Source organism: Gossypium hirsutum, chromosome D08, assembly GCF_007990345.1.
Source record: "Gossypium hirsutum isolate 1008001.06 chromosome D08, Gossypium_hirsutum_v2.1, whole genome shotgun sequence".
NCBI lineage: Eukaryota > Viridiplantae > Streptophyta > Magnoliopsida > Malvales > Malvaceae > Gossypium > Gossypium hirsutum.
The window spans coordinates 29,501,440-29,525,894 of NC_053444.1; the positions used below are offsets into that span (position 1 = coordinate 29,501,440).

At 33.6% G+C, this 24,455-nt stretch overlaps 1 protein-coding gene and 1 long non-coding RNA gene across 3 annotated transcripts; one reads left to right on the forward strand and one right to left on the reverse strand.

Annotated features, from left to right (window-relative positions):
• Window positions 1-14,361: 14,361 nt before the first annotated feature.
• LOC107890564 (bromodomain-containing protein 4) lies at window positions 14,362-17,900 on the reverse strand. Of its 2 annotated transcripts, none has more exons than XM_016815063.2 (7): window positions 17,730-17,900; window positions 17,524-17,601; window positions 17,029-17,067; window positions 16,365-16,943; window positions 16,195-16,242; window positions 14,946-15,128; window positions 14,362-14,837 (listed from the first exon to the last, which is right to left on the reverse strand). In XM_016815063.2, the coding sequence occupies exons 1-7, from the start codon at window positions 17,820-17,822 to the stop codon at window positions 14,712-14,714; spliced, it is 1,146 nt and encodes a 381-aa protein (XP_016670552.1). In that variant the 5' UTR covers window positions 17,823-17,900; the 3' UTR covers window positions 14,362-14,711. The 2 variants fall into 2 exon arrangements, with proteins under 2 accessions (XP_016670552.1, XP_016670544.1); XM_016815055.2 differs by having other exon boundaries at window positions 16,195-16,278.
• Window positions 17,901-18,009: 109 nt separating this feature from the next.
• Window positions 18,010-20,095, forward strand: LOC107890579 (uncharacterized). The gene is made up of 3 exons (XR_001681995.2): window positions 18,010-18,239; window positions 18,345-18,659; window positions 19,821-20,095. It is a non-coding gene; the product is annotated as an uncharacterized lncRNA (long non-coding RNA).
• The last annotated feature ends 4,360 nt before the right edge of the window (window positions 20,096-24,455 follow it).

The window sequence follows — 24,455 nt, forward strand, 5'->3', positions numbered from 1 at the left end:
TAAGGAGTAATTAATAATAGGGTGAGGAAGCATGGCTTTGCATGTCAAATTGCCCATAAAATACATGGTGGCCGGCCAAGGAGTGATGATGCTCCACTCATTCTAATTTAATATGTTTTCTTTTGGTGAACAAATGATGGGGATAATAATAGAAAAGGGAACAAAAAAAAATGGGTGTCATACTTGCCATCTCCTAGCCGAAAAACCAAGAAAAAGAAGGGGAGAAAAAACTTGGAAAGAATTCGGCCATTGCTTGTGCCTAGGAGGAGTGTTTGATGTTGTGGCATGAAAAATGAGGGAGTTTGAATGCTTAATAAGGAGGGAAGAAGGAGTGTTCATGTTTTCTTTCTTTTGCAATTGTTCTAACTAGAGGAAGAAGAGGAAGCAAGATTCGGCCAAGGTGGTCCTTTAAGTGGATTAAGGTATGTTAATGCTCTATCATTGAAAATCTTTGTATATTTGGAGTGGCCACCAAGTATAGAAGCTAGCTCATGGCAAATGTTTTTTTTTGTAAAGTTAAGAAGATGACATTCGGCCATGGATGGTTGTATTTCTTTGATGACGTTTTTGATGCTTTAGGGTATTGAGGGTTGATTGTAGATGAGGTGAGTTTCTTGATTTAAAATTTGATGGATGTTAAGCTAGTTAGGCAACCAAAGGTTCAATATTTTTGTTATGTGGTTATATGTGCATTTCGGCCATGGTCTTTGTTTGAATTTGAGATTTGTAATGTGATTTTATTAAATTGTCTATGAATTTTTGGTTGTTGATTTCATGGTAATGGTATATTGAATCCATGACTTGAATCCATGAAAATTTAGTAAGGTTGCATTCGGCAACTTGCTTGGAATAAAAAATTGATGTCTAAGCTTAGGTGATTTCGATGATGATATATATATATTCATAAGTATATTGAGTTGATTCGGCTTTGGTAGTTGCATGAGGTTATTAGCCGAATATACTAACATACATATACATGTGAAATTGGATTGTAAATTTTTAACAAGGTGGTTAAACTAGTTAAATTATTGATTTAGCTCAAGGAGTTAAAGGAGGTGAATCGAGCAAAGGCAAAGAAAAGGTTATCGAGTAGCCGAGTTGGAACCGTCTTACCCAACACGAGGTAAGTCATTAAGCATGTAGTTGGTATTATTTCAAATGGTCATAATGTGTATGTATTGATGCCGAATGGAAGGAATAAATATACATATATATATGCATGTACGTATGTGATGATGAAATTGTTGAATGAAAGAAAAGAGGTAAGATGTACTGAGTTGTTGATCTCGGCACTAAACGTGCGGGATGACCATTTATGACCATGAGATTGGCGCTAAGTGCGCGGGATTAAATTGTACAGCACTAAGTGTGCGATTCGACTATGTTGCACTAAGTGTGCGAATTGAATATGATGCACTAAGTGTGCGAATTGACCATGCGGCACTAAGTGTGCGAGTTTGACTATGTAGCACTAAGTGTGCGATTTGATTATATAGCACTGAGTGTGCGGGCTCAATATACATTCGTGAATCATTATGGACACTATGTGTGCGACACTATTGAGTCGATCGCGGACAGCGGATCGGGTAAGTGTCTTGAGTACGTGGCTAATAGGTGCTATGCTTATACTTGGTGTTGAGCTCGGTAAGTTCAAACCTATGTGACAAATATACTTGAAGTCAAGTACATAAAATTTATCGTAGGATGGGTGAAAGGCCGTTTAGTCGTTTGCTTGTAACGAAAATAAATCGATTTATGAAAATGCTTCAATGTCCTATTGATGAGTATATAGAATGTGAATGCATGAATTGATATGAAATTGAATCGATAGGTTGGAGGAACTATGGTATGGTTCGGTATGGATGGAGTAAATTGCCTCGTTCCATTTTGTTTCCTCTTGTGATAATGTTATTGATAGATGGTAGTGCATTGCTTATGACTTACTGAGTTATAAACTCACTCGATGTTTCCTTGTCACCCATTATAGGTTGCTTGGACTCATCTATTTTTGCGGGGTCGGGCCGTCATCGAAGTCATCACACCGGATAGCAAGTTTTGGTACTTTCTTTTTAGTTGGCTTAGAGGAACATTTTGGCATGTATAAGCTATTACGTTGTGTTTGAACTTTGGCATGTAAACTTTAAGCCATGCGAAAATGGCACGAATGTTCGAAAGAGTTGGATCAAGGGTAGGCATGAAATGGACCTAGTTACTTTCGTAACAGATGCTGGCAGCAGCAGTGTCATGAGATTGAAAAATCACTAAAAATAGTAGGAGTGGAATTAATTGATGAATAAATTATGTAATCGAAGCTCGATGAGTCTGTTTTCATGAGGAAGTAACGAAAAGATCATATGGGCAGTATATTAAGAGATAATCAGATTTTTGTGGGACAGGGCCAGAACGGTTTCTGGATTCCCTGCTCCGAGTTTGGAAATTTATTATAAATTAACCAGAGATAATTAGGGGTCGTACCATACATGTACAGATTCCTCTCTGAGTCTAGTTTTCATAGAAACAAACGGCATCAGTATTGAAGCCCCGTGCAGGGAGATATCCAAGTCGTAATGGGCAAAGGTTAGTGTAGTCGACCCCTGCAACTTGGGAGACTTTGACTAATAAACTGTACTAATTGGCCCGACCAAAAATTCTAGAAAAAAATACATAGATGGGCACATGAGTCTAGTTTCTGGGAAAAATTACGGAACTGATTTTCGAGTTACGAAACTCAAGATATGATTTTTAAAACAACTAGTACACAGATTGGGCAGTGTCTGGAAAATAGATTTTATAAGGGGTTAAAGTCAGTTAACACCTCGTGTTCGACTCCGGTGTCGGTTTCGAGTTCGGGGTGTTACAACCAATACTTTAAACCAAACACGGGATAGAGAGGGATTAGGTGGAGCCCACCGATTAGGGGTGTATTGGCTTAGCCAATACACCAAACCAAACATATTATTATTGTTTTAATGCTATTTCAAATAGTATGTTAATATGTTATTTATCATGTGAATTGATCAATCTATAAATAAATCAATGCAATGACGGTTATCGAGTCCCGGTTGAACCTTAGGAATTCGTAGGATACAAATGACATGACATTAGGGATTTCATGTTTCGGGTGTTGGTCTTGAATGTCCTACTGATGCCTGAGGTCCTGCATTTGTTGTGGATTTTCCACAGCTCGTGTGAGCAACATCGTGTAGCTTGCATTCCAACCGATAACTTATGTGAGCAAAGCCCATTTCACAACTCGTGTGAGCAATGATGTAAAGGAAAGGTTAGGGCTCTATGTTTAAGCACACTTCGTGTGAGCTTACTCGAGTATCCGATGATATTCTAGATGGTTCAACGGACAAGAAAATGGATTGAAATGGTAAGTTACCAAATGGATTTATGCATATGCTCATGAAAAGGATGTATGAATCAAATGATGTATTTTCATATGAAAATGACTTATCATATGGTTAATTCAAATGAGTCATGTATAAATGCACTAACTTGTGTATTGATGATGATGTATAGGCTTGTGCCAAGCTTGTGGTTTGGGTTATATTATGCTTATAATAATTGTTATGTAAATTAAATGGTAAGTTATGTTTTATTTTCTACGAACTTACTAAGCATTATTTGCTTACGTAGTTTCTTTCCTATGTTTTATAGATTATCGGAAGCTCGACCTGTTTGGAATCTCGTCGGAGATCTTTCACACTATCCAGCATACATATATATAGCAGTAGTTTTTGATGTTTTGGCCAAGGTTATAATGACATGTATAGGTGGACTTGTAATGGTATTTAGTTGAATGTTTAGTTGATGTTTTGGTATGTATATATGATGCAAGTTAACTTTGTTGGAACATTTGATGCTTTGCTAGATTGTAACATTATGGCTACCTATGTTGCATGTTTTGAATGGCTCATAAGGTATGTTTTGAATTAATATGATTATGACCTAGTTATGGTATGATTTCGTAAGTATTGAATTAGTAATTGATGTTTGAAATGTGATAGTATATGCATGTTTAGATAAGTTTTGATGAATGCATTTGAAGTGCCTTGAATGTCATTTTGGTTAGTTGAATTAGGGTTTTGAAATGGCATATACATATGTATGTTTAGGTAGGGTTTGATGCCTTGTAGGTGTGCATGAAGTGTTCAAGTGATTATGCATGAATTGGTGTTGGGAATGGCTTGTTTTGGGTGAATTTTAGGTCCACACGGCCTGAGACACGGGCGTGTGACTCAACTGTGTGTGATACACGGCCTGGCAACACAGCCATGTGTCTCCTAAAGGTTCCTTTCTATGCAAGTTAGTGAGTTACACAGCCTGGCACATAGGCGTGTGACATGGCCATGTGACCTTACTCAAAGAGTTACACGGGTGAGGACACGGGATGGGACACGGCCATGTGTCCCTAGTTCGAAGATTACACGGCCTGAGACATAGACAAGGGTGTTTGTCTCAGTTTTGTGAGGCACACGGTCGTGTGATCCCTATTTCCAAATTTTTGTAACCTTTTCTTATACTTTCCAAATGTTTTCAATTTAGTCCCGAATTGTTTCTAAGATCTTTCTAAGGCCTAAGGGCTCGATTTAGGGACGGAATGTATATGTATGATTGGCTTATGATGCGTTTATGTTAATGAAATTATGTTTAAATGTTTTGGTTGTACGGTAATGCTCTGTAACCCTAATCCGGGGACAAATATGAGTTAGGGGTGTTACCCTCTCAATTAAAGCCCTATTTTAATTTAGTTTTCAATTCTAATTAGACCCAAAATATTTATTTTACCCAAAAATTATTTAAAACCATAAAATTAGTTTTTCTAAAAATATTTTTATTTTTGAAATATTATTTATCGATTTTTAAATAAAATTAAGCTAACTAAATAAAAAAATGACTAATAAACCAAATTAACTCCTAATTTTCTCTCGGAACCCGGTAAACTTACTCGAAACTACTAGACCTATTTTCAGGGCCTTACATGTATTTACTAAAAATTGAATTTAAAAACTTAGCTTGTGCTTGTCTGAAAACAAAACTTATATAGCATGAAACATGCTTACATATTTGTCTTATCAGAATGGCTATGAAACATAAAATATGTTCTCGCACTTAACACACTTATTAGAATATTGTCTCGTTGGATATGCAGATCTTCTTATAATGCTTTAGAATGACTTAAAAAGTCATTATAACATGTCTCATAAGTGTAGCGCGAAGCAATACACTCTCCTGTTCTACAACATGTCCTAGTGAATGGAGCTCAACTCGACATTCCCTTATCTTTCAACATGTCCTAGGGCCTTAACACCCGAAATCCCAGAACTTATAGGTGAGTACGCACAATCCTTTGGTATACCAATATATCAAACATAAGGCTCGCAAAGGAGCACGCACAGAGACTTATCACAGAAAGCTCGCATAGGGTGTTTTCTTGAAAACACTTGCTCATAGAGCTCGCACTAAAGTGCGTAAAACCACAATTTATAAAATCGTACTTTAAAAACATATCTTAAAAAATTTGCTCACTTAGGAGCACGCTAAAACATATCTTTAAAATTATAGTTTAAAAACATATATTGAAGACAGAGTATCAAACGTGAGATAAGTATTTATATTCATAATGTTGTTAATTAAGTTGGTGTCGTAAGGTGATAGGGGGTTGCGCGCGGACCAAGATCAAGTTGTCAAGTCACGAGGAAAACTCCTATGACGCTCTAAATGAACAGATCTGAAACGAAACAGAAATTAAAAGATTAGAACTTTGAATTTCCAGATCTGGAATAAAAATCCCCAAATCAGCAAAGAATCAAATTGATAATAGGAATAATTTTTAATAAAGGTTCTTGGGGAATCAAGAACATGTAATTAAACCCCAAAGAATACTCCAATCTGCCGAATCTGAAAAGAAAGACACAAACAGCAATTTAAAGTTCCCCAAAATTCCAGCAATCAAAACAACCCAAATCTGAAAAGAAGAAATCGGCAAGAACAAGGAATTTAGGGATTTTGAACGAATTTTGCTGCCAAGAACAAAAGGAGCAATCCGATCTTTAGTAAAGAAGAGGGCGAATCAGATTTGGAATGCTTTGGAACGCCTGAAATGCAACAAGAACAACAAACAAAGTGATTAAATAAAATCGACACAAGCAGAATTTAAAAGAAAAATTTGACAGCAAGAAATTAAAAGATAAGTCCTAAGAAGCCTTGAAATCCCGAAAGATTTCACAACTCCCTTCAAATGGCTCTAATCTTCCCTCCAATGAAGATCAATGGCAAGAAGAAGGCTGAAGATGGCTCCCACAATCAGAAAGATTGTTAAAACTACTTCTAAAGAAAACTCAAGAGAAAATTCTTGAAGAACTCAAAGAGAATTTTCACTCAAAGCAAATCTGAAATTTTCAATGTAGTTGTAATGTGTTCTATGGGTGGCTGGCCAAGCCATATATATAGGCCTTCTAACTATTTTCCTAACCCTAATAGGAAAACTAAAAAAAAACCTAATTATTGATTTTCAAGGGAATTTCGTCCAATACCTTTATTGGGCTTCTTTGGGCTAAATTTTTACATAGAAATTTATTTATAAAGTCTAAAAATTAAAACTAAGTATTTAAAGAATTAAAATTTTACAAATTTGGCCACTTTGACAATTTGGCCTGATTTTCAACTAAATCTGATTTAAATTTCTGAATTGGGCTTGGAACATCTTATTGGGCCTTATCTTTAAGAACTTGGGCTTGTAATCTGTTCTCTCCTGAAATTGGCTTGTTAATGCTCGTAACTGAGATCCAATGCGCCTTAGTTGCAAGATTCGGTTTCTTGGACCAAGATTTCCAAGATTTGAAATCTTGGTTTTTTTTATTCTTAAAATCGCTCAAAACAGCAAAATTGGACCAAGATTTGGTTTCTTGATTTTCTTGAAAACAAGAAAGTGAATCTTGATTTTCTTTTTCCTTCGTATACGCATCTAAGGCCTTTGTGACTCGTATCATTCCCCCCCTTCCTCAAAAAGATTCATCCCCAAATCTGAAAAATCAAATGGACTCGGCTTTCCTCGATCGAACGGGACTAATGGCAATTGAGCCCACTGAAAAAAATAGCCATGAGTTAGTAAATAGCAACACAAACAAACTTGTAGTCCAATCATAAGCATAACAAAACAAGTATAACGCATGCGAATGGACAGATTCAGATTACCATGCAAATAAGCTAATTTACTCGCCAATACCTCGTCAATTATTCGAAACAAAGATAGACATGTTTTAAGGCATTCAATCATCTCAAATTGTTTCCACAAACCATGAAGAAATCGCGAGTAATAAATCAAATGGTAAACGTAATCGTCACAAGTAGGTATTTGGAAAGGTCCACATAGTTCACAGAGTTGCACAATCATACCATGCATTAATCGATGGACTATAGAGTCACTCACACATGCATCAAAAACAATAATCTTTTTATCAACCATTAAAACAGATAGATCATCAAGAAATAAAATAGGATAGTCAAACACGTTTTGATCTAAGTGTTTTACAAAAATTAAATCATCAACACGATCTTTGTCACTATCCGAGGAGTACAAAGGTGTTTCAAAAGTTTCAAGCATCTTACCTTTATAAGTAGCAGAATAAGGGTCGATTTTACCTTTTTCATTGAATACAAACATTCGCTCATCGGGGGCATAGTGTAGTCGAAGCTCCGTTGTTGAGTTAACCTTTTTCAAATGGAACTCATATTTTATGTATAACCACAGAAATTGTTTAAGGCACGAATATAAATTGAAAACAAACTTGGAAAATTTTGTTACCTTATTCAAAAACCAAGTATCAAAATAATAGAAAGTATTTGCCAAAACAGATTTGCACAAATTCGAGGATTTTACACAAGGCAAATTAAGAGAGTAACAACTCACGCTTCCTTTCGTAATGACTTTATCAACCAAAATCGAAGAATAACAATTAATCAGATCAAAATGAAGGGATCTTTTAATAACTAAGTCACCAATAATTTTCAAATCTGCACGGGACTCTGTTGCTAAAATTTCCTTACCTCACTTACCTTCGGGCTCATGTAGTGTGATTTCATCTTCAACCTTGCCTATGTTGATCGTATGAAAGCGTCTTTCATCGGAAATGTATTGAAGTTGAAAGTTATCTTTCGGTATTTCGGGAACCTGAAAAGTAGCAACACAAGAAAAATTCATATCTTGGTTAGTGGAAACATTCCTCACTACCCTTTCCTCATCTTTTTCTTTTGTTTCTTCAATTTCTTTTTCAATTTTCTTGTCTGTATCACATTCCTTTCCACTCTCAATCTCTTTTTTATCTTTTTCATTCTCTTTTTCTTTTTTGATTTCTTTTTGTGTCTTTCTTTCATTACAAGATAGAGATGTTACAAATGAATCAGAACGAAAAGACTCTCGTTGGGTATGTACGGAATGACTTGCATACGAACAATGATAACCTTTTTGAATTTGATTCTCAGTGGACGAGTACCTTGGGGCATACGAAGAATTACTTATGATTACTTGTTCGTCCCCTTGGAAAATTTCACACTCGAAACTTGCTTTGCATCGTCTTGAATTCCTCGTTGAATAGGAATCATGATATGAATCTCTTCTCGAATATTCGTTGGATGTTCGTCTTCTTGGCACTCTTATTTCTGCCCTTTCACTTGAATTAAGTTGTCCTCGTTGGGCTCTTTTCTCCACCCACATCTCATTGATAGTAGCACTCAATGTTCGAAGTATGGCAGCCCGTTCGTCTAACTGTTGTTGGATCGTTTTAAGTATATCATGGACATCATTATGGTGATCATCAACTTGACTCATCCTAGACATTTCGTTAGATCAAACCTGCAAAACAAATACTCAACACTCAAAAGAAAAAAATTAGCAAACCTCACCGTTAGTCACTCAAAAAGAAAAAAATCAAATTCTCAATGAGGTAGAATTCAGTCTTGTGAGTTCTTTAGTAGAGTCTATATCAACCGATTTGAAAGTGTATGAACCGAAACTACCAAAGAATCCTAATTTGCACTAGGATGCCAAAAACTGACGAGACACCAATTGATTTGTGTTGCACCGAGGAAGAATTGTGCACACCTTAAAAATCCTACTAACACAAGGAAAAAGAAGGTGTTAGATAGTGTAAAGAGATAATAAAGGAAAACAAATGAAAACCTACAGCTAAGAATCAATAAAAATTGCTGAAATTGAAAAACCCGAAAAATTGCGGAGTAACTTGACAACTTCGTTCGAGGTGTTCCCGATCTCCAAAAATCACAAAATTAAATCTGGAATGTCCTTAAATATTGAACTTTTGATCTGGAAAGTTTGGGCACCAAACTCAACCTGCTGAATCTTTTTTTAAATTTTTATTGGATTTCATATTTTTCAATTTTTTTGACTTTTTCAACTGAATTTTTTGTGGGAAATATTTTTTATATTCAATCACTATGCCAAAAATATGTATGTAAAATTTCAGATTAATCGGACAACGTTTACCCACTCAAATGAATTTTTTTCGAAAAATTTTTCTGGGTAAAACTGATGTTTATAGTTTAAAAAATAGAGATCAGTTTAGAAATCAACCAAGAACACCCAAAACACCCAAAATCTGATACCAAATGATAGAGGGTTGTGCGCGGACCAAGATCGAGTCGTCAAGTCACGGGAAACTCCTACGAAGACTCTAAACGTTTGGATCTGAAACGAAATAGCAAAACTTAATTAGAATCAATTAGATCTGGAAACTAAAAATCTCCAAATCAATAAAGAACAGCCAAGAATCAAAACACTTATGAATAGATGTTCTTGGAAGCCAAGAACACAAAATTAAGCCTCAAGATTAACTTCCAATCAGCCGAAACTATCAAAGAACACAAAACAGCAACTAAATTAAAAACAGATTGCTAAATCAATGGACACTAGTTCAAGGGATTGGACGGCAAGAAAAGGGGAATTTTTGTGAATCAAAAATGTTTCTTTATGTCCAAGGAAGTGCCGAATCAGATCTTGAAGTTTGGAATGGCTGAAACGAAACAAGTACAATTAATCCCAAATTATTCAACAAAACGGCATAAGCAGAATTTAATAAAGAAGAATGAACAGCAAAAGAATAAAGAAAAGCCCTAAGAAGTCTTGAAATCCCGAAAGATTTCACAACTCCCTTCAAACGGCTCTAATCTTCCCTCCAATGAAGATCAATGGCAAGAAGAAGGCTGAAGATGGCTCCCACAATCAGAAAGATTGTTAAAACTACTTCTAAAGAAAACTCAAGAGAAAATTCTTGAAGAACTCAAAGAAAATTTTCACTCAAAGCAAATCTGAAATTTTTAATGTAGTTGTAATGTGTTCTATTGGTGGCTGGCCAAGCCATATATATAGGCCTTCTAACTATTTTCCTAACCCTAATAGGAAAACTAAAAAAAACCTAATTATTGATTTTCAAGGGAATTTCGTCCAATACATTTATTGGGTCTCTTTGGGCTAAATTTTTACATAGAAATTTATTTATAAAGTCTAAAAATTAAAACTAAGTATTTAAAGAATTAAAATTTTACAAATTTGGCCACTTTGACAATATGGCCTGATTTTCAACTAAATCTGATTTAAATTTCTGGATTGGACTTGGAACATCTTATTGGGCCTTGTCTTTAAGAACTTGGGCTTGTAATCTGTTCTCTCCCGAAATTGGCTTGTTAATGCTCGTAACTGAGATCCAATGCGCCTTAGTTGTAAGATTCGGTTTCTTGGACCAAGATTTTCAATATTTGAAATCTTGATTTTCTTGATTCTTGAAATCGCTCAAAACAGCAAAATTGGACCAAGATTCGGTTTCTTGATTTTCTTGAAAACAAGAAAGTGAATCTTGATTTTCTTTTTCCTTCGTATCGCATCTAAGGCCTTTGTGACTCGTATCACAAGGTAACTCAACATTAACTCATGATTGATGACAACACCATGATAAGCAATTGCAATGCTTTTAAAATTCTTTTTTTTATGTAAAACAGCTTGAAACCATTTATTCAAACTAACATAGAAAACAAAACAAATAGTGTTGGGGGGGGGGGGAACAACAGAAAATAAAACACAAGAAAATGAAACTTTTTCTAGAAACAATGTGAATTCAGCTGAGTGATAGAACTCCCCAAACCCCTTTCAGGCATCAGGACTTTTGGAAACACCAAGAGCTCCTTAGGAGACCAATCGCCCTTTCCCACGTTTATCCTTCTCCACTTCGTCAACAGCAAAATCTGGCACCTTTCCCACCAAGTAAATTGTTTTCCCCTCTTTTAATCCCTTTTGTTGCCAGTAAATGTGCCACAACATTCCTTCCCTTCGCAGTGTGAACGAAATGGAATCTGTCATAACCTTCACTTAAAGCTTTCAAATATTTAATAAAAGCATTGATAACCGACCCATCTTCAACATTTACATTTACCTTTTTTACTATTGCAAGGTCATCATCTTCAATTTCCACCGCACTGTGTCTCATATCCAGACTCATTTGCACCGCCTAAAGACATGCAAGTGCCTCCGCGGCAAAAGCCGAAGTACATATTTGATGTTATTGCTCAAATTTACACATAAAAGTACTTTTTATTGTAGCCATTATATTTTTTTCCCTCTTTTTACCCAACCCACGTCCATGCATTCATAACAAAATAATTTAATTGGTGTAAGGGTGAAAATGGACGGAAAGCTAAAATTTAGCTTTGAGATAAAATTATTATGTTTTCTTATTTATTTATTTTATTTTTATATCATTAAAGAAATTATTTTATAGACTCTTCCACCGGATGCGGTGGAAAAGATCCATAAAATAATTTCTCATTTCTTCTAACTATAAAATCATAAAATTATTTAATTTTAAACTTATTTTAAATACTATCAAATTACATTTTAATTTATATTCTAATTTAAATACATATTAAATATTCAAAAACTATTTTAAATTTATTTATTTATTAATTTTGCGATAAAAAATTACTTTATTTTTATTTAAAATTAATTAATTAAATTACTTGTTTAATAATAAATTAAATTTTTTTAATAGTAAATATTATTTAAAAAATAAAAATTAATTAAATTTTCATTTTGTTTGGTCAGGTAAATTTTAAAGTTATCATCACATTTTCTAGCGAAGTGATCAATGTAACTTTTTACATTCTGGACAATCCTATTCATAACAAGTGATCATCACATTTCTAGTGGAATGATGATTATAACTTTCACATTTCTAACAATTACATCCTTTGCAATAATGTCTCACATTTCATATCATTAAAATTTTAGAAGTACCAAACCTTTATTCTAGTCTCTAGACATTGAATGAATATCTCAATTCATTTATAAATTACTAGGTTATAGGTGAAAAAAATAAAAGCAACCTCAGTTGAAGTGAAAATTGATGCATCTATCCTTGGATAAGCTAGCTTTACCGTTTACAGCATTAATTAAACGAAAAGAGAGTAGGCCACTCTCGACTCGAGGCCTTCTTCACCGTCTAATGGCTTTAGCTCTACCTTGTAATTTTCGAATCATGTTTGTTAATTTTCATTTTATTCTCAACCTACTTATGACAAACAAACACCAAACAAAAAGCCAATAGACGAATAAAGGCGAACACTGATCTTGTAATATCCAATTTTTCAGTAGTGTTAGAAATAGTGGTCTCGGAACCACAGTTCTGATATATGAAGTTGTGTTTTATTATTTAATTAATGTTTATGGAGTTACATTAAGGTCATATTAAATTTTGGTGAAGAAATTTTAATATTATCTAGTTAATTTTAGAAAAAGAACTAAATTGTAAAAGATAAAAAAAAAATCTAGTCATAATTGAATTGTAGGGATTAGGTGTTAAATTATTAAATGAGGGAGGACTTATATGATAATTGAACCATAGTAAAGGTTGATGGACGGTTTTGGACTTGGAATTAAGTAAAATGCGTGATACTTTAAAAGGGTAAACTTGTAATTAAAAAAAACCTAAACTAATGAATAATAAAAATAAAATTTATCATCATCGTTAGTTGTTTCCACCGAAAAATTGAAAGAGAATGCTCCATTGTTGAACTTGAGAGGTTCGGCCATAACCCTCCTTGCATGTAAGTCTTTTTTCAGCTTATTTCTTGTAATTTTTGTGTTTTTGAGATCATTGCAACTAGGTTCAACTAACACGTAGCTTCGTTTTTGAAATTGTTAAGGAATTTGGTTTTTGCCATTGTTGATTGCTAGTTATTTTTTATGTTAATTGGTGAAATTGAGATATTGTTAGTTAGTTAGTTAAAATTAGTTTATTGAATGATTTTTGATAGTTTTAGTTAATGGAGTAAATTGATAAAATAATTAAAATTTTATGGAATTTGTGTAATTTTTGAATAATTATGGACTGCCCTAGCATAAGAATAAATTCGGCTAACTTGGGAAATTGTAAAATTTTGTTAAATTTGGAATCTCGGGTTTAGGGACTAATTTGTGAGAAATGTAAAAGTTTAGGGAAAATGTATAAATAATAAAAACTTAAGAGTCTTATGCATTGAATTGAGTTTGAAATGTATGTGAATTCAATAAATTGAATTTAATAACTATATAGATCAAGAAACGAGTCGAAAAGACAATATCGAAGAAAGGGGAAATTTACGGAGTAATCCTTGCGTTTTAATCGGAAGTGATAGTAGGTAAGTTCATTGTGTTTTGATATGTAAATGTAAATTTCTTGTTGTTATGTCATTTTTATCTAGTTAGTTGTGTACATGTATGTGAACTTTTATTTGTTACCTATATGATATCGATTATTGCAATTGAGTACATATGAAAATGAATAGTTGATGGTAGCAAATCTTGTGATTGCTCATTATGGACATTAATACATTGAATTTATAGTGGTTTGTGAACTTGTAAATTGTCTATTTGAATATTTATTTCAATTAATGTAAGTTAATTTGATGTTTAAATTATGAGCTTACTAAATTTCTTTAGTTTACTTGTTTTATTTATGTTCTTTTGTAGTTGCCAAATTTGCGGACTGACCGTATGGATGGACTAGAAGCTCACAGTATTCAACTATTTCGGTAGATGTTTTCTATTTTGGGATGTGACATGCATATAGACAGTTGTGAATTTTTAAATTGTTATGTTATAATGATATATCTAGTTAAATGGTTGGATGCGTATTTGTTTTTGGTTAGGTTACTCCTTAAGGTCTTAAGGTCAAGAAATTGGTCTCAAACTGTATGCTCACTTTGATCTTAGATTGTTCTCAAATTGTTTTTAGGGCCCTGCATGCTTGTTTTAAGGTCTATTTGTGTATGTATACTAGGAATTAAATTATTTGGCAAATGCTAGTATTTAGTTAAAAAATTATGTCTGTTAAATAGTTAAATGTTCTATTTTGTTTGGTAACACTCTGTAACTCTAATCTAACAACGGAGACGGAATAGAGGTGTTACAAATCTTTAATTTGTCAACTTACCACACTAGAAAGAAAACAAGAGCCTATAAATCCGCCCCATAACAAGGTTCAACTTTAATAATCTCTCTATATCTATAAACCTTCAAATAAATATCTAAGGCTCGCAAAGGTTTGGCAGCAAATGCTAAACAATTCCTTCAATCTCGATCATCAATTCCTCGCATGCAATGTGCCCGGGGGGGGGCGGGGGGGAGAGAGATTAATCTTTTCTGCTATTAGACCTTCTCATTGGCGAAGAATCTGCTGGAGCTGAAGTACTTGATTCCTTTGCTCTGGAGGCAAGAGATTAATTTGTTCTGGAGTGAGGCTCATTACCTGCTGAAGTAGTGCCTTCTCCATCTCAGGAGTCAACTATAATCAGCCAATAGGAAAAACCGATTAGTTAGTACATCAACTTCAGCTATTGATGGTTAATCTTTGCTCAATATTAAACTCATAGTTTGGAATTTGGATAATCACCGATGCAGGCCGAGGGGGCTGATTTCCAGAACCCATCTGACTGGGAACCAATGCTGAGGGTCCTTGAAGCTGTGTTAGTGTTGAATTATCTGGTTGGCTTGACATCCAAGAAGATCCTCTATCAGCCTGCATTGAACCTCGAACTTGGTTGCTAAAATCAGATCCTAAATGTACGCCTCCTGCCTGAAAGAATAACCGGTGCACATACCAAATATGTTGTCAATTAAGCAATAGACATTTCCTACAAGCTATTCCATGCGACATGGAACTTTTTTGCATTAAATATAGAAAATCAAGTTTTGGAGATTTTAAACTCTCGTTAAGTTCTTTATCGCTTACTCTTTACTAAAAAATACATCAAATTTGATTGACAAAAAATAACTTTAAAGTGTTACACAAATTCAAATATCAGCTCCGTAGAAAACTAAATCATGCATAATTATCATGAAACTATTAGCATTTACTTCTTAAGAAATATATATGATATGTGTCACTATGTGTGCGTGCGTGCATCTAAAAGGCCTTCTTCGCTTACCTTTTGCTTTTGGAAGGAAAAGGTAAGGAAAAAGAATAAATAAAATAAGTTAACTACTACCTACAACCGCAACATCAAGTACGGAATGAGCTAGACAATGAAGAGCCATCTTGATTTCATGATTAGAATAATTTGACTCAAAGTCATTGAATTACAAGTTGCAATTGAGTGCTACAAATATTTCTCCTCACTGACTTGATTAAAATGCATCGAGGTACCTCAGGCAATCACCTTTCTTTACATTGAATTACAACAAGTTGGAATTGAGTGCTATTGCAATCACAGTTGCATGCATTTCTAACTACCAATTATATTACCATCTTCACGTGCAAGAATTATAATGAAAAAAAAAGATTTCCACAATTTTTAATGGGGCACAAACCCAAATAGTTAAGGTGAATTAATGAGGCAAATGTTGTCGAACTTTTTCAGATACACAGAAAGGAATCCACTATTTTATTTCATTGAACTCCAAAGCATAAACTGGTCAACCAATCACCTAGCAGAAGGGAGATCTAAATTGACATATTGCCTTGCGCCTGATAAAAAGTAATTGAATCTATTCTAAATGCAAGGTAGACCATGGAGCTTAATTTATGGCCACTAAGCATAAATAAAAGACATGAGCTTACTTTTATAATCAGCCACGAAAGATAAAGAATTCTTGCTAAGTGGTCAAACCAATACAAATCAACAACTAAATTATGCACATACTTGATTTTGATACATTGGTTGAGGTGGCAGCTGATTTGAGTGTGGTGGCTGTCCTTGTGGAAAAGAAGGTGGTTTATTACTTGACTGGACAATTCAAAAATAAAAGGAATTATTGCAGAATATGTTACTAGGGAGAACCCAAGGCTTCCAAAATTCAACTTCTGACTTACATGGAATATAGGCTGTGAAAGATGCTGGGGAGCACCGGGGTGCTGGAAACCAACATTAGGACCCATTTGGGGGGTATACTGATGATGTAAAGTTGGCAGTGTAGGTGGTCTAGCCTGTTGCGGCATTGATGGCTGGAGAGGCATATGAGGAATTCCAGTTGTCTGCAAAGACTGCTGCAACTGGCCGGAGGCCATTGGCATGTGTGTTTGTTGATGATGATGGGGCTGTGAAGATGAGTGAAGAGGAACTGGAGGTACATTTGGCAGTTGAGATGATTGTGGAAGGGACATCGGAGGATTCAGATGCCCCTTCATCTGCTGTGGTGTCTGAAGGGAATGTGACGGCGTGGGTTGAGACTGAATGCTGGCTGGAGGAATAGCAGCAGCTGAGATATGTGCCCCAGCTTGGTTTTGGTGCTGTTTCCTTAAAGGAGGTTGGGTCTGAGATGGAGCCACTTGGTCCTGCAACCCGGGTTGACCTGGCATTGATTTTGCTGGCTGGATGTTTGGCATTGGAGGAGGTTGTGCTGATTGCTGACACTGAGATTGCTGCGATGTAGGTGGCTGAATGGTAGGAATCTAAACACAAACAAAGATTCATAGCACAGGCACAGTCCCCAACATAAAAATTTCAAGACAACTTCACAGAAAAAAAAAAACATACCACTTGAGGGGGCTTAACCATTCCAAGCATAATCTGAGCCTGGAGTAAAACAAACAACAACCTGTTCAGGCATGGAAGCTCCAAAAGATTTTCAACAGTACACCATCTAAAAACATGCATTTCAAAGCAAAAGAAGGGCTATTACAGCATTACAACTAATCCACCAAGAAAGATAAAAGAACTACAGGCATCCCTTAAATACAAAAGCAACTTCAGAAACCTAATTGACCATACAAAGGTTCTTGAATACAACCGTATTCAGTGTCCCAGTTGCTCGGGTTCTTAGTGACTAGCTACTCTCAACAACTATACCAAAAGTTCATGCAATTCTCACAGTTATAGCAACGGACAATTCATTCGAACCAACATATAATAGCAACGTGTAATTACAATCGGTATCAGAATAAAAACTTTTCAAAGAATAGAGAATAAATCGGAAAGGGAAACGAAGAGAGTTTTAAAGAAAACTGAAAAAAAAATAAAGAAAAGAAAAACCTGAAATAGGGCTTTAGTCAAGAGAGGGTTTTGAATAAGGATCTCTTTCGCTTGTTGCTGGTTTTGTTCTATAAGCGTCTGCATATAGACAAAAAACGATCAACTAAAAACTAGTAATTAAATTACCAATTATATTTGATGGCGAAGGAACTGGCGTTTGGAACAAAGGAAAAAGAAATGAAATAGAAAATTGAAAGTGAGAGTGCCTTCATCTGGGACATGATTTCGTAAAGTTGATTCTTCGACATTCCAGCGATGTTGGCTGGCAAGCCCTCGCCGCCGATCTGCTTTCCCGCCATTATCTATGTCGAGATTGAAGTGCAGTTTCAGGCTATTATTGTGTGGGGCCTTTTATAGCAAAGCTGTTTTGAAAGGCCTAGCCCGGCAACTGCATTTGGGCATTTTTATAAGTGCGCTATTAAGGGATCCAACTCCATTCCTCGCACCCATCCCTTAATTTATGGTCTGTTTGTTTGCTTGTATTTTGTTTTTCGGAAAATATTTTCATCATTTTCCACCATCTGTTTGGTGGAAAACAAATACCCACTGTAAAAGCTTTTCCAAAACATGAGAAAATAACACTTCTTTTGGGAAAATGTCTTACAAGTTTTTTTTCGGTAAGACATTTTCCAAAACACGGGAAAATGACGCCTTTTTCTCTACTTTCCTCCTCCCTTTCCCCTTCCCCTTAGGTTGCAAACCAGTGCTATTGCCAGGTACCCTCCTTTATATTCTCTCTAGTCTACCCATTTTTATCTCTTCGATCATTCTGATTTTTGTTATCTATCTATCTATCTTCTTCTTCTTTTTCAATCTCTTAGCAAATTTGCCAGGTACCCTACCCCCCGTCCTAAATTCCTCAAGAGCTGCGCAATTTTGAAGAACGACGATGAGAAAGTTTGGTCAAGGACCAACACTAGGGTCGGTGTTAAAGATGTCGGCAGTACGGTTTCAAGTTTGAGCCAAAACTTGAGGTTGTACGTACAATTTTTGGCTCCGGTGAACCGAGGATTGAAGCCCAGCAAAGAGGAAGAGGAGAAGCAGGATTATTACGTGAATAGGGGTTACACTATTCGGACCTTCATAGAGGAGTTCCCAGACATCTTCTACAGATAGCTCAGTTTTGATATTTACAGGTTCGGATTCAATTTTCCCGCATTTGATTTCTTTGAAATGGAGTAAATAATTGAGAATTCTGTAAAAAAATTCGATTTTTCAAAGTTTTCCTTGTTCATCTGTTGATTTTGGATTCTCATAGTTAAATTCAAAAAAAAAGAAAAAAAAAAGAAAGGGTAAAATGAAAATGGCGTCGGTTGAGGCCTTACCTTCTTCACGGAAACAAGAGCATCTAGAAGCTGAGAAGCGTCGTGTACATCTTTTTGTTCTTGATTTTTTCTCTTTATCGGTTGATTTGATGTTTTCTTTCTGTTTTGAAATGTGATTTTCGATCTAGTAAATGGTTTGGTTACTATATAGTCAATTATTTTGGATATCGATTTCGGAATAAGACTAGAATTGGCGGTCTATTTTGGTATTTTCATATATGATCTGTAGTATATTTGCATTGTCTAGCAATTCTTTTGTAGATCATGTCTGGAATTGATGGTATATGGAATCAATTATTTTGTTAGATTACACCTTTTGGGAATTTCAATGCTTTTATGCCTTAAATCTTTGGAACTACCTAAGGTGATGCTATTGGAGCTAAAAATATGACCAATGTTTTTTGGTTTTTCTTCTTAAATTGGATTTGAGAGTTCATTTTTGTCATTAAGTGCTTTTGTTTGTATTCAAGCTGGAAAAGATGAAGAAGCTTCACTGCATTTGACACTCTAATAACAATGATTTCAGATGAAGAGTGTATTTAAGTTGCATAACGATAGCATTGCAGTTTAAGGTTGCCTATATGCATTTGTGCCTGAGTGAAGTGTCTTATTTCTACTTCTATTTTGTGATGTGTTGAATCTGTTCTGGTTGTTTAGAACTCTTCTTCTGATTTTTTTCAATAGTCATTCATGTTCTACTAACTAGGGCTGGTAAACAAAAAGAACTCCCATTCTAGATTTCTATGTTTTGTCTTTGAATGTTGTGCCTTTTACATAGTTTGAAAAGTTAATATCCTCCTAAACCGTCCATTTGGTTGATTAGATTTTGTATAATTTTTACTTTAGATTTATGCTTATGATAGAAGTTTTAAGTTAGATTTTATTACATAAATGGGTTTTTGCAAATGAACAAATAATTATTTAGAGTATGTTTACCAAGTATTGTTACAATTGATCCCTCCTTTCTTGCAGCTGGAGGAATTCCGTAAGAAAAAAGCAGCCGAGAAAGCCAAGAAAGCAGCATCTACCTCCCAAACCAATGTTTTTGATGTTAGCTTAAATGAAAAACAACAATTAGAAATAGCAATTTCTGAAGTGTACTGCTTGTAATAACAATTTCCTAACACAAATAAACATTTTTTGAAGTGTACTTTTTGTCTTAGAAATATGCCATTATAAGTATCCATGGTTATATTTAACTCATGTGATGCAATTTGACATTCCATAATATATGCTATTTATTACTAGTCTATGTTGTTCTATCCATAAGAACCATGATATAATGGATGATTATATTTGTATCCTTAGATCTGTGTTCTGTGTTTACCATCTTGTCTTTTGGTGTGCATGAGCTGGATCCAGGCTTTGTTTGGTTTGGATATAAGAGGCAAGGATAAGGAGACTCTTGAGCATTTTAGTTTAATGCACTGTTTTGTATTTCAAGCCTAATGTCATGTTGGTTTCTTAAGATAAGCTAATACTAATGGTTGATCAAAGAACTCGAAGAAGCTGTTGAAATGAAAACATTGTTGTATGTTTTGAAGCTCCTAATACACTCACACAGATAATTTGATGTAGAAAACTATAATTTTAAGTATATATATGTAAAGTATAATTTGGCTTCAAGGTTGAAGATATTGATACTTTAATGTGGTGTAATATTAGTTATGCACTTGAAAAATATTGTTGTTATCATGTGGTGTACTACTAATTATGCATTTGGATAATATTATTAATTTCTAGTAGTAATTGTGGTTTGGAAACTAATTTATAATTATTCAATCCTTGTTTTTTACTTTTTTTTAACACAATTACAAATAATTTATTTGAATTTGGTTGTTTTCAATTTATGACGGTTAATATTGTAGCTTAATAATTGAGTATTATTATATATTTAATTTGATTTATTTATTTATAAATAAATAATTGCAATATATGTAAAAACAATTTAAAATATAAAAATTTATTAATATGTATATAAATTTATTAATATATGTAAAAATAACTTTTCCGGAAAATATTTTCAGGAAATCTGCCAAACAACAGAAAATATTTTACACAGATTCATCCAAACAACAGAAAATATTTTCAGTAAATCATTTTCCAGAAAAGTAAATCATTTTCCAGAAATCATTTTTCGGAAAATATTTTACTGGCAAACAAACAAACACTATATTTTGGTGGAGTTGTGCCGTAGGCTCGAAAATAAAATTACCCAATTAACCTGTTATAAGTTAATATTAAAATTTCTAACTAAATATTGAAATTGGTGGGGAGAATAGTTAGATATTAAAATTTTCGTAAACTATTAAAATAATCATTTTTGTTTACGTCAGGTTACATTTTAGTCATTTATTTTTGAAATGTTATGTTTTAGTCACTTACGTTAACGTGTTGTAACATTAATTGTTGTTAACGGTGTAACAGTAAACTGATGTGGCACATTAAATCATCATTTCAAAAAAAAATTTAGGTTAAATTATACAAACATTATACAATTGGTCCCCATATTTTTTTGTTTTGAGCAATTTAAATTTTTTTCTTTTATGTTCTTTTAACTTTCCTTTTTTTCTTTATTTTTCATTTTCTTCTACTTCTACATCTATTTTCCTCCTTTCTCCATCTCTTTTAACGTAGTTTTTTTTTTATATTTTCCATTTGTTAAAACTTTTTTATGTTTAAGAAAAAAAAAAGGCGAAAGCTAAAACTAAAATAAAACTTGCATCGCATATTATCACCCCACAATTACAAACCCTTATCGTCCATCATCACTTTAACAAACCAATTTGGATCTCTCAATGACCTAGTCCACAAGCTCGCCTCACTCGACGACCTCGTCAGTCGTGACTTATAGCAATCCACCCCTAACAAAGTTTCCCGAGCTCATTCCCTTAACCTCCTGACCAACCCCCACGACCACCACATATATATCTTACCTACAACATTCTTGCCCTCTCGAAACTACATTGCTTCACTGATTCTTCAAACGAGCTCTACACTCTCAATGACTAAAACGATCACCGTATGAAACTTACCCTCAAATTTACCCAAACCGGTTTGGTCCCATGCTCCCTTTCTCTCTTCGCTTCATCCATGCTCGACTTCCTATCAAGTTTGCTTAGGAATATCCAAGAAGTTTTAGATCAATTTTATTGTTTGCTTACTTTTATTCATCAAAAAAGAGAAGGAAATGGATAATCTACATGATTCTATAAAATTTTGGAAACAGGAAAATTTTGTTTTGAATATAAAGAATTAATTTTAAATTTAGATTTAATTAAGGATATGGTTTTTTATATTGATTAGTTAGATCCAATTTTAGTTTCAAAATTAGGTTATTCAAATCGAGATTTGGTTAAGAATGATTAATATTCGGTTTTGAGTGAAATTCAATTTAGGAATCATGTGAAAGAAACAAGAACTTGGTTTATTTGGTGGATAAAGATTATGTTTCTGCATTGAAGAATATGAGAAGAGAGAAAAATAAATGAAAATAATAAAAGAAAAAGAAAAAAATTAAATTGTTCAAAAAATAAAAATATAAGACTAGTTTTAACAAATGGAAAATATAGAAAAATTACGTTAAAATAAATGGAAAAGGGAGGAAAACAAAGAGAGAAAGAGAAGAGAATGGAAATAAAAAAGAGGAAAGTTCAAAGAATATAAAAGAAAAATATTAAATTGCTCAAAATGAAAAAAAAATAGGGACCAATTGTATAATTTAACCTAAAATTTTCGTTTGAAATGATGATTTAACGTGTCACATTAGTTTATTGTTACACCGTTAATGAAAATTAACGCTTAGTGACTAAAATGTTACAAAACAATAACGTAAGTGACTAAAATGTAACATTTCAAACATAAGTGACTAAAATGTAACATGAGGCAAACAAAAGTGGCTATTTTAATAGTTTACCCTAAAAATTTTAATAGATTTCTAAAGCTTACCAAAATTTTTGAGCGATATGGTTAGATATTTTTGTCTATTAAAATTTCTAATAGATACAAAAGTTTATAACTAAATACTAATATTTAACGCGATATTAATACTTTTGATGAAAATTTTTAGATATTTTGGTGTAATAAAAATTTCCTTTTCCTACCCGCATGTGGGGACAGATAGTATACCAAAATTTTTATGCATAATGATTTATTTAGCCCTTGAACTATAAAAAAAATGTTATCTCTTTTTTCGCTTCATTTAGCCCTCCAATTTTTTATTTTTCTCATAATGGTCAAAATTGGATGGAAAAATTAATAGGTGTTAACTTTGTTGACGTGGTTACTTTTTTTCAAAATTAATTAAATTATTTAAAAAATTTATTAAAAACTCTAAAAATTTTAAAAATATAGAAAATTATTAAAGTTATTTAAAAATTTCAAAAAAATATAAAAAATATTTAAAAGTTTGAAAATTATAGAAAATTATAAAAGGAAAAAAACAAGTTTTAACATTAAAACTTAAATCAATGATTTTTGTAATAAAAGAAAATTTTGAATTAGATCGTGCTACTTTGAAATTCGATGGTGTTTTTTGTAGTAGTCCAAGAGGTTGATTTACTTTTGGACATGTTTCGTTTTCCTTTCTTTTTTTCTTCAGACACATTCCAGCATGGTGCTAGTGTCATGGGCTAAAACTTTAGTCTCGTAAACTGTGTAGCCTTAAGCGATTTATGTGCTCTAAAATTGCCTAAATCAGCCTAACTCTCACAAAAGTAAGAATTCTCGTAGAAATTCTCTAAGGCACCAAAGTATAGAGGAAAGAAACTCGAATGAAAGAGCAATTGTCACACCCCAAATCTGGCAGATTCAAGATTCAAGCGTGTAGTGGTGAAATAATATGATTGCCGAAGTGTAATCCGCCCAATTGTTTCTTTTAGGGAATATGTGTGGATGTATAGTAATTGTCGTGTAAGTAAGTGAAAATTCCATTTCAGATTATTCTGTTATTAAAAGAGAAAGATTTTTGCTAAGCAAAATGGTATTTATGGTATGAATTATAGCCAAATGCATAGTACGCCCTATTTTTCTTGGTATTATTCTAGTTGGGTTATAAAGTGACCTAGTTAGGAACCAACTAGATTGACTGGTCCAATATCTATTATGTAAGATTTTCATTTATGTTTCTCTCAGAATTTGTAAACCAATAATAAGGACAAGTTCTGAATTAAGTGACACTTGTTAAGTTCCACTAAGTAGGATTGAGTTATATATATGTATGAGAAGGGTTCATGAAAAACGTTTTTCCTTCTTTAATACTACTCTCTGATTCTTTTCTTAAATTTAAATGTATCTCTTTCTCATTTAAACTGGAAGGTAAGGTTCTTGGTTTAATTAGTGGTCATTCCATTTCTGGGTAAGTATTACAACTCTACGTGTTAAGTTGTGAAAGAGTAAGTCTATAAGGGGTAAATGAACAGTAAGTTGTAAGCACAAAGCTTTGCATGGGGGTTGTTAGTAATTGAGATGATAATAATTTTTATGTAAATGAGTTTTAATTTGGTAATCCTATGTTCTTGAAGCAGTTTTTGCTACTAATTTGAGAAGGATGCGTTAGTCTGGAGCTTTGAACTATAGTAAGTGAGTATCAGGTGAGTCTCTATCTGA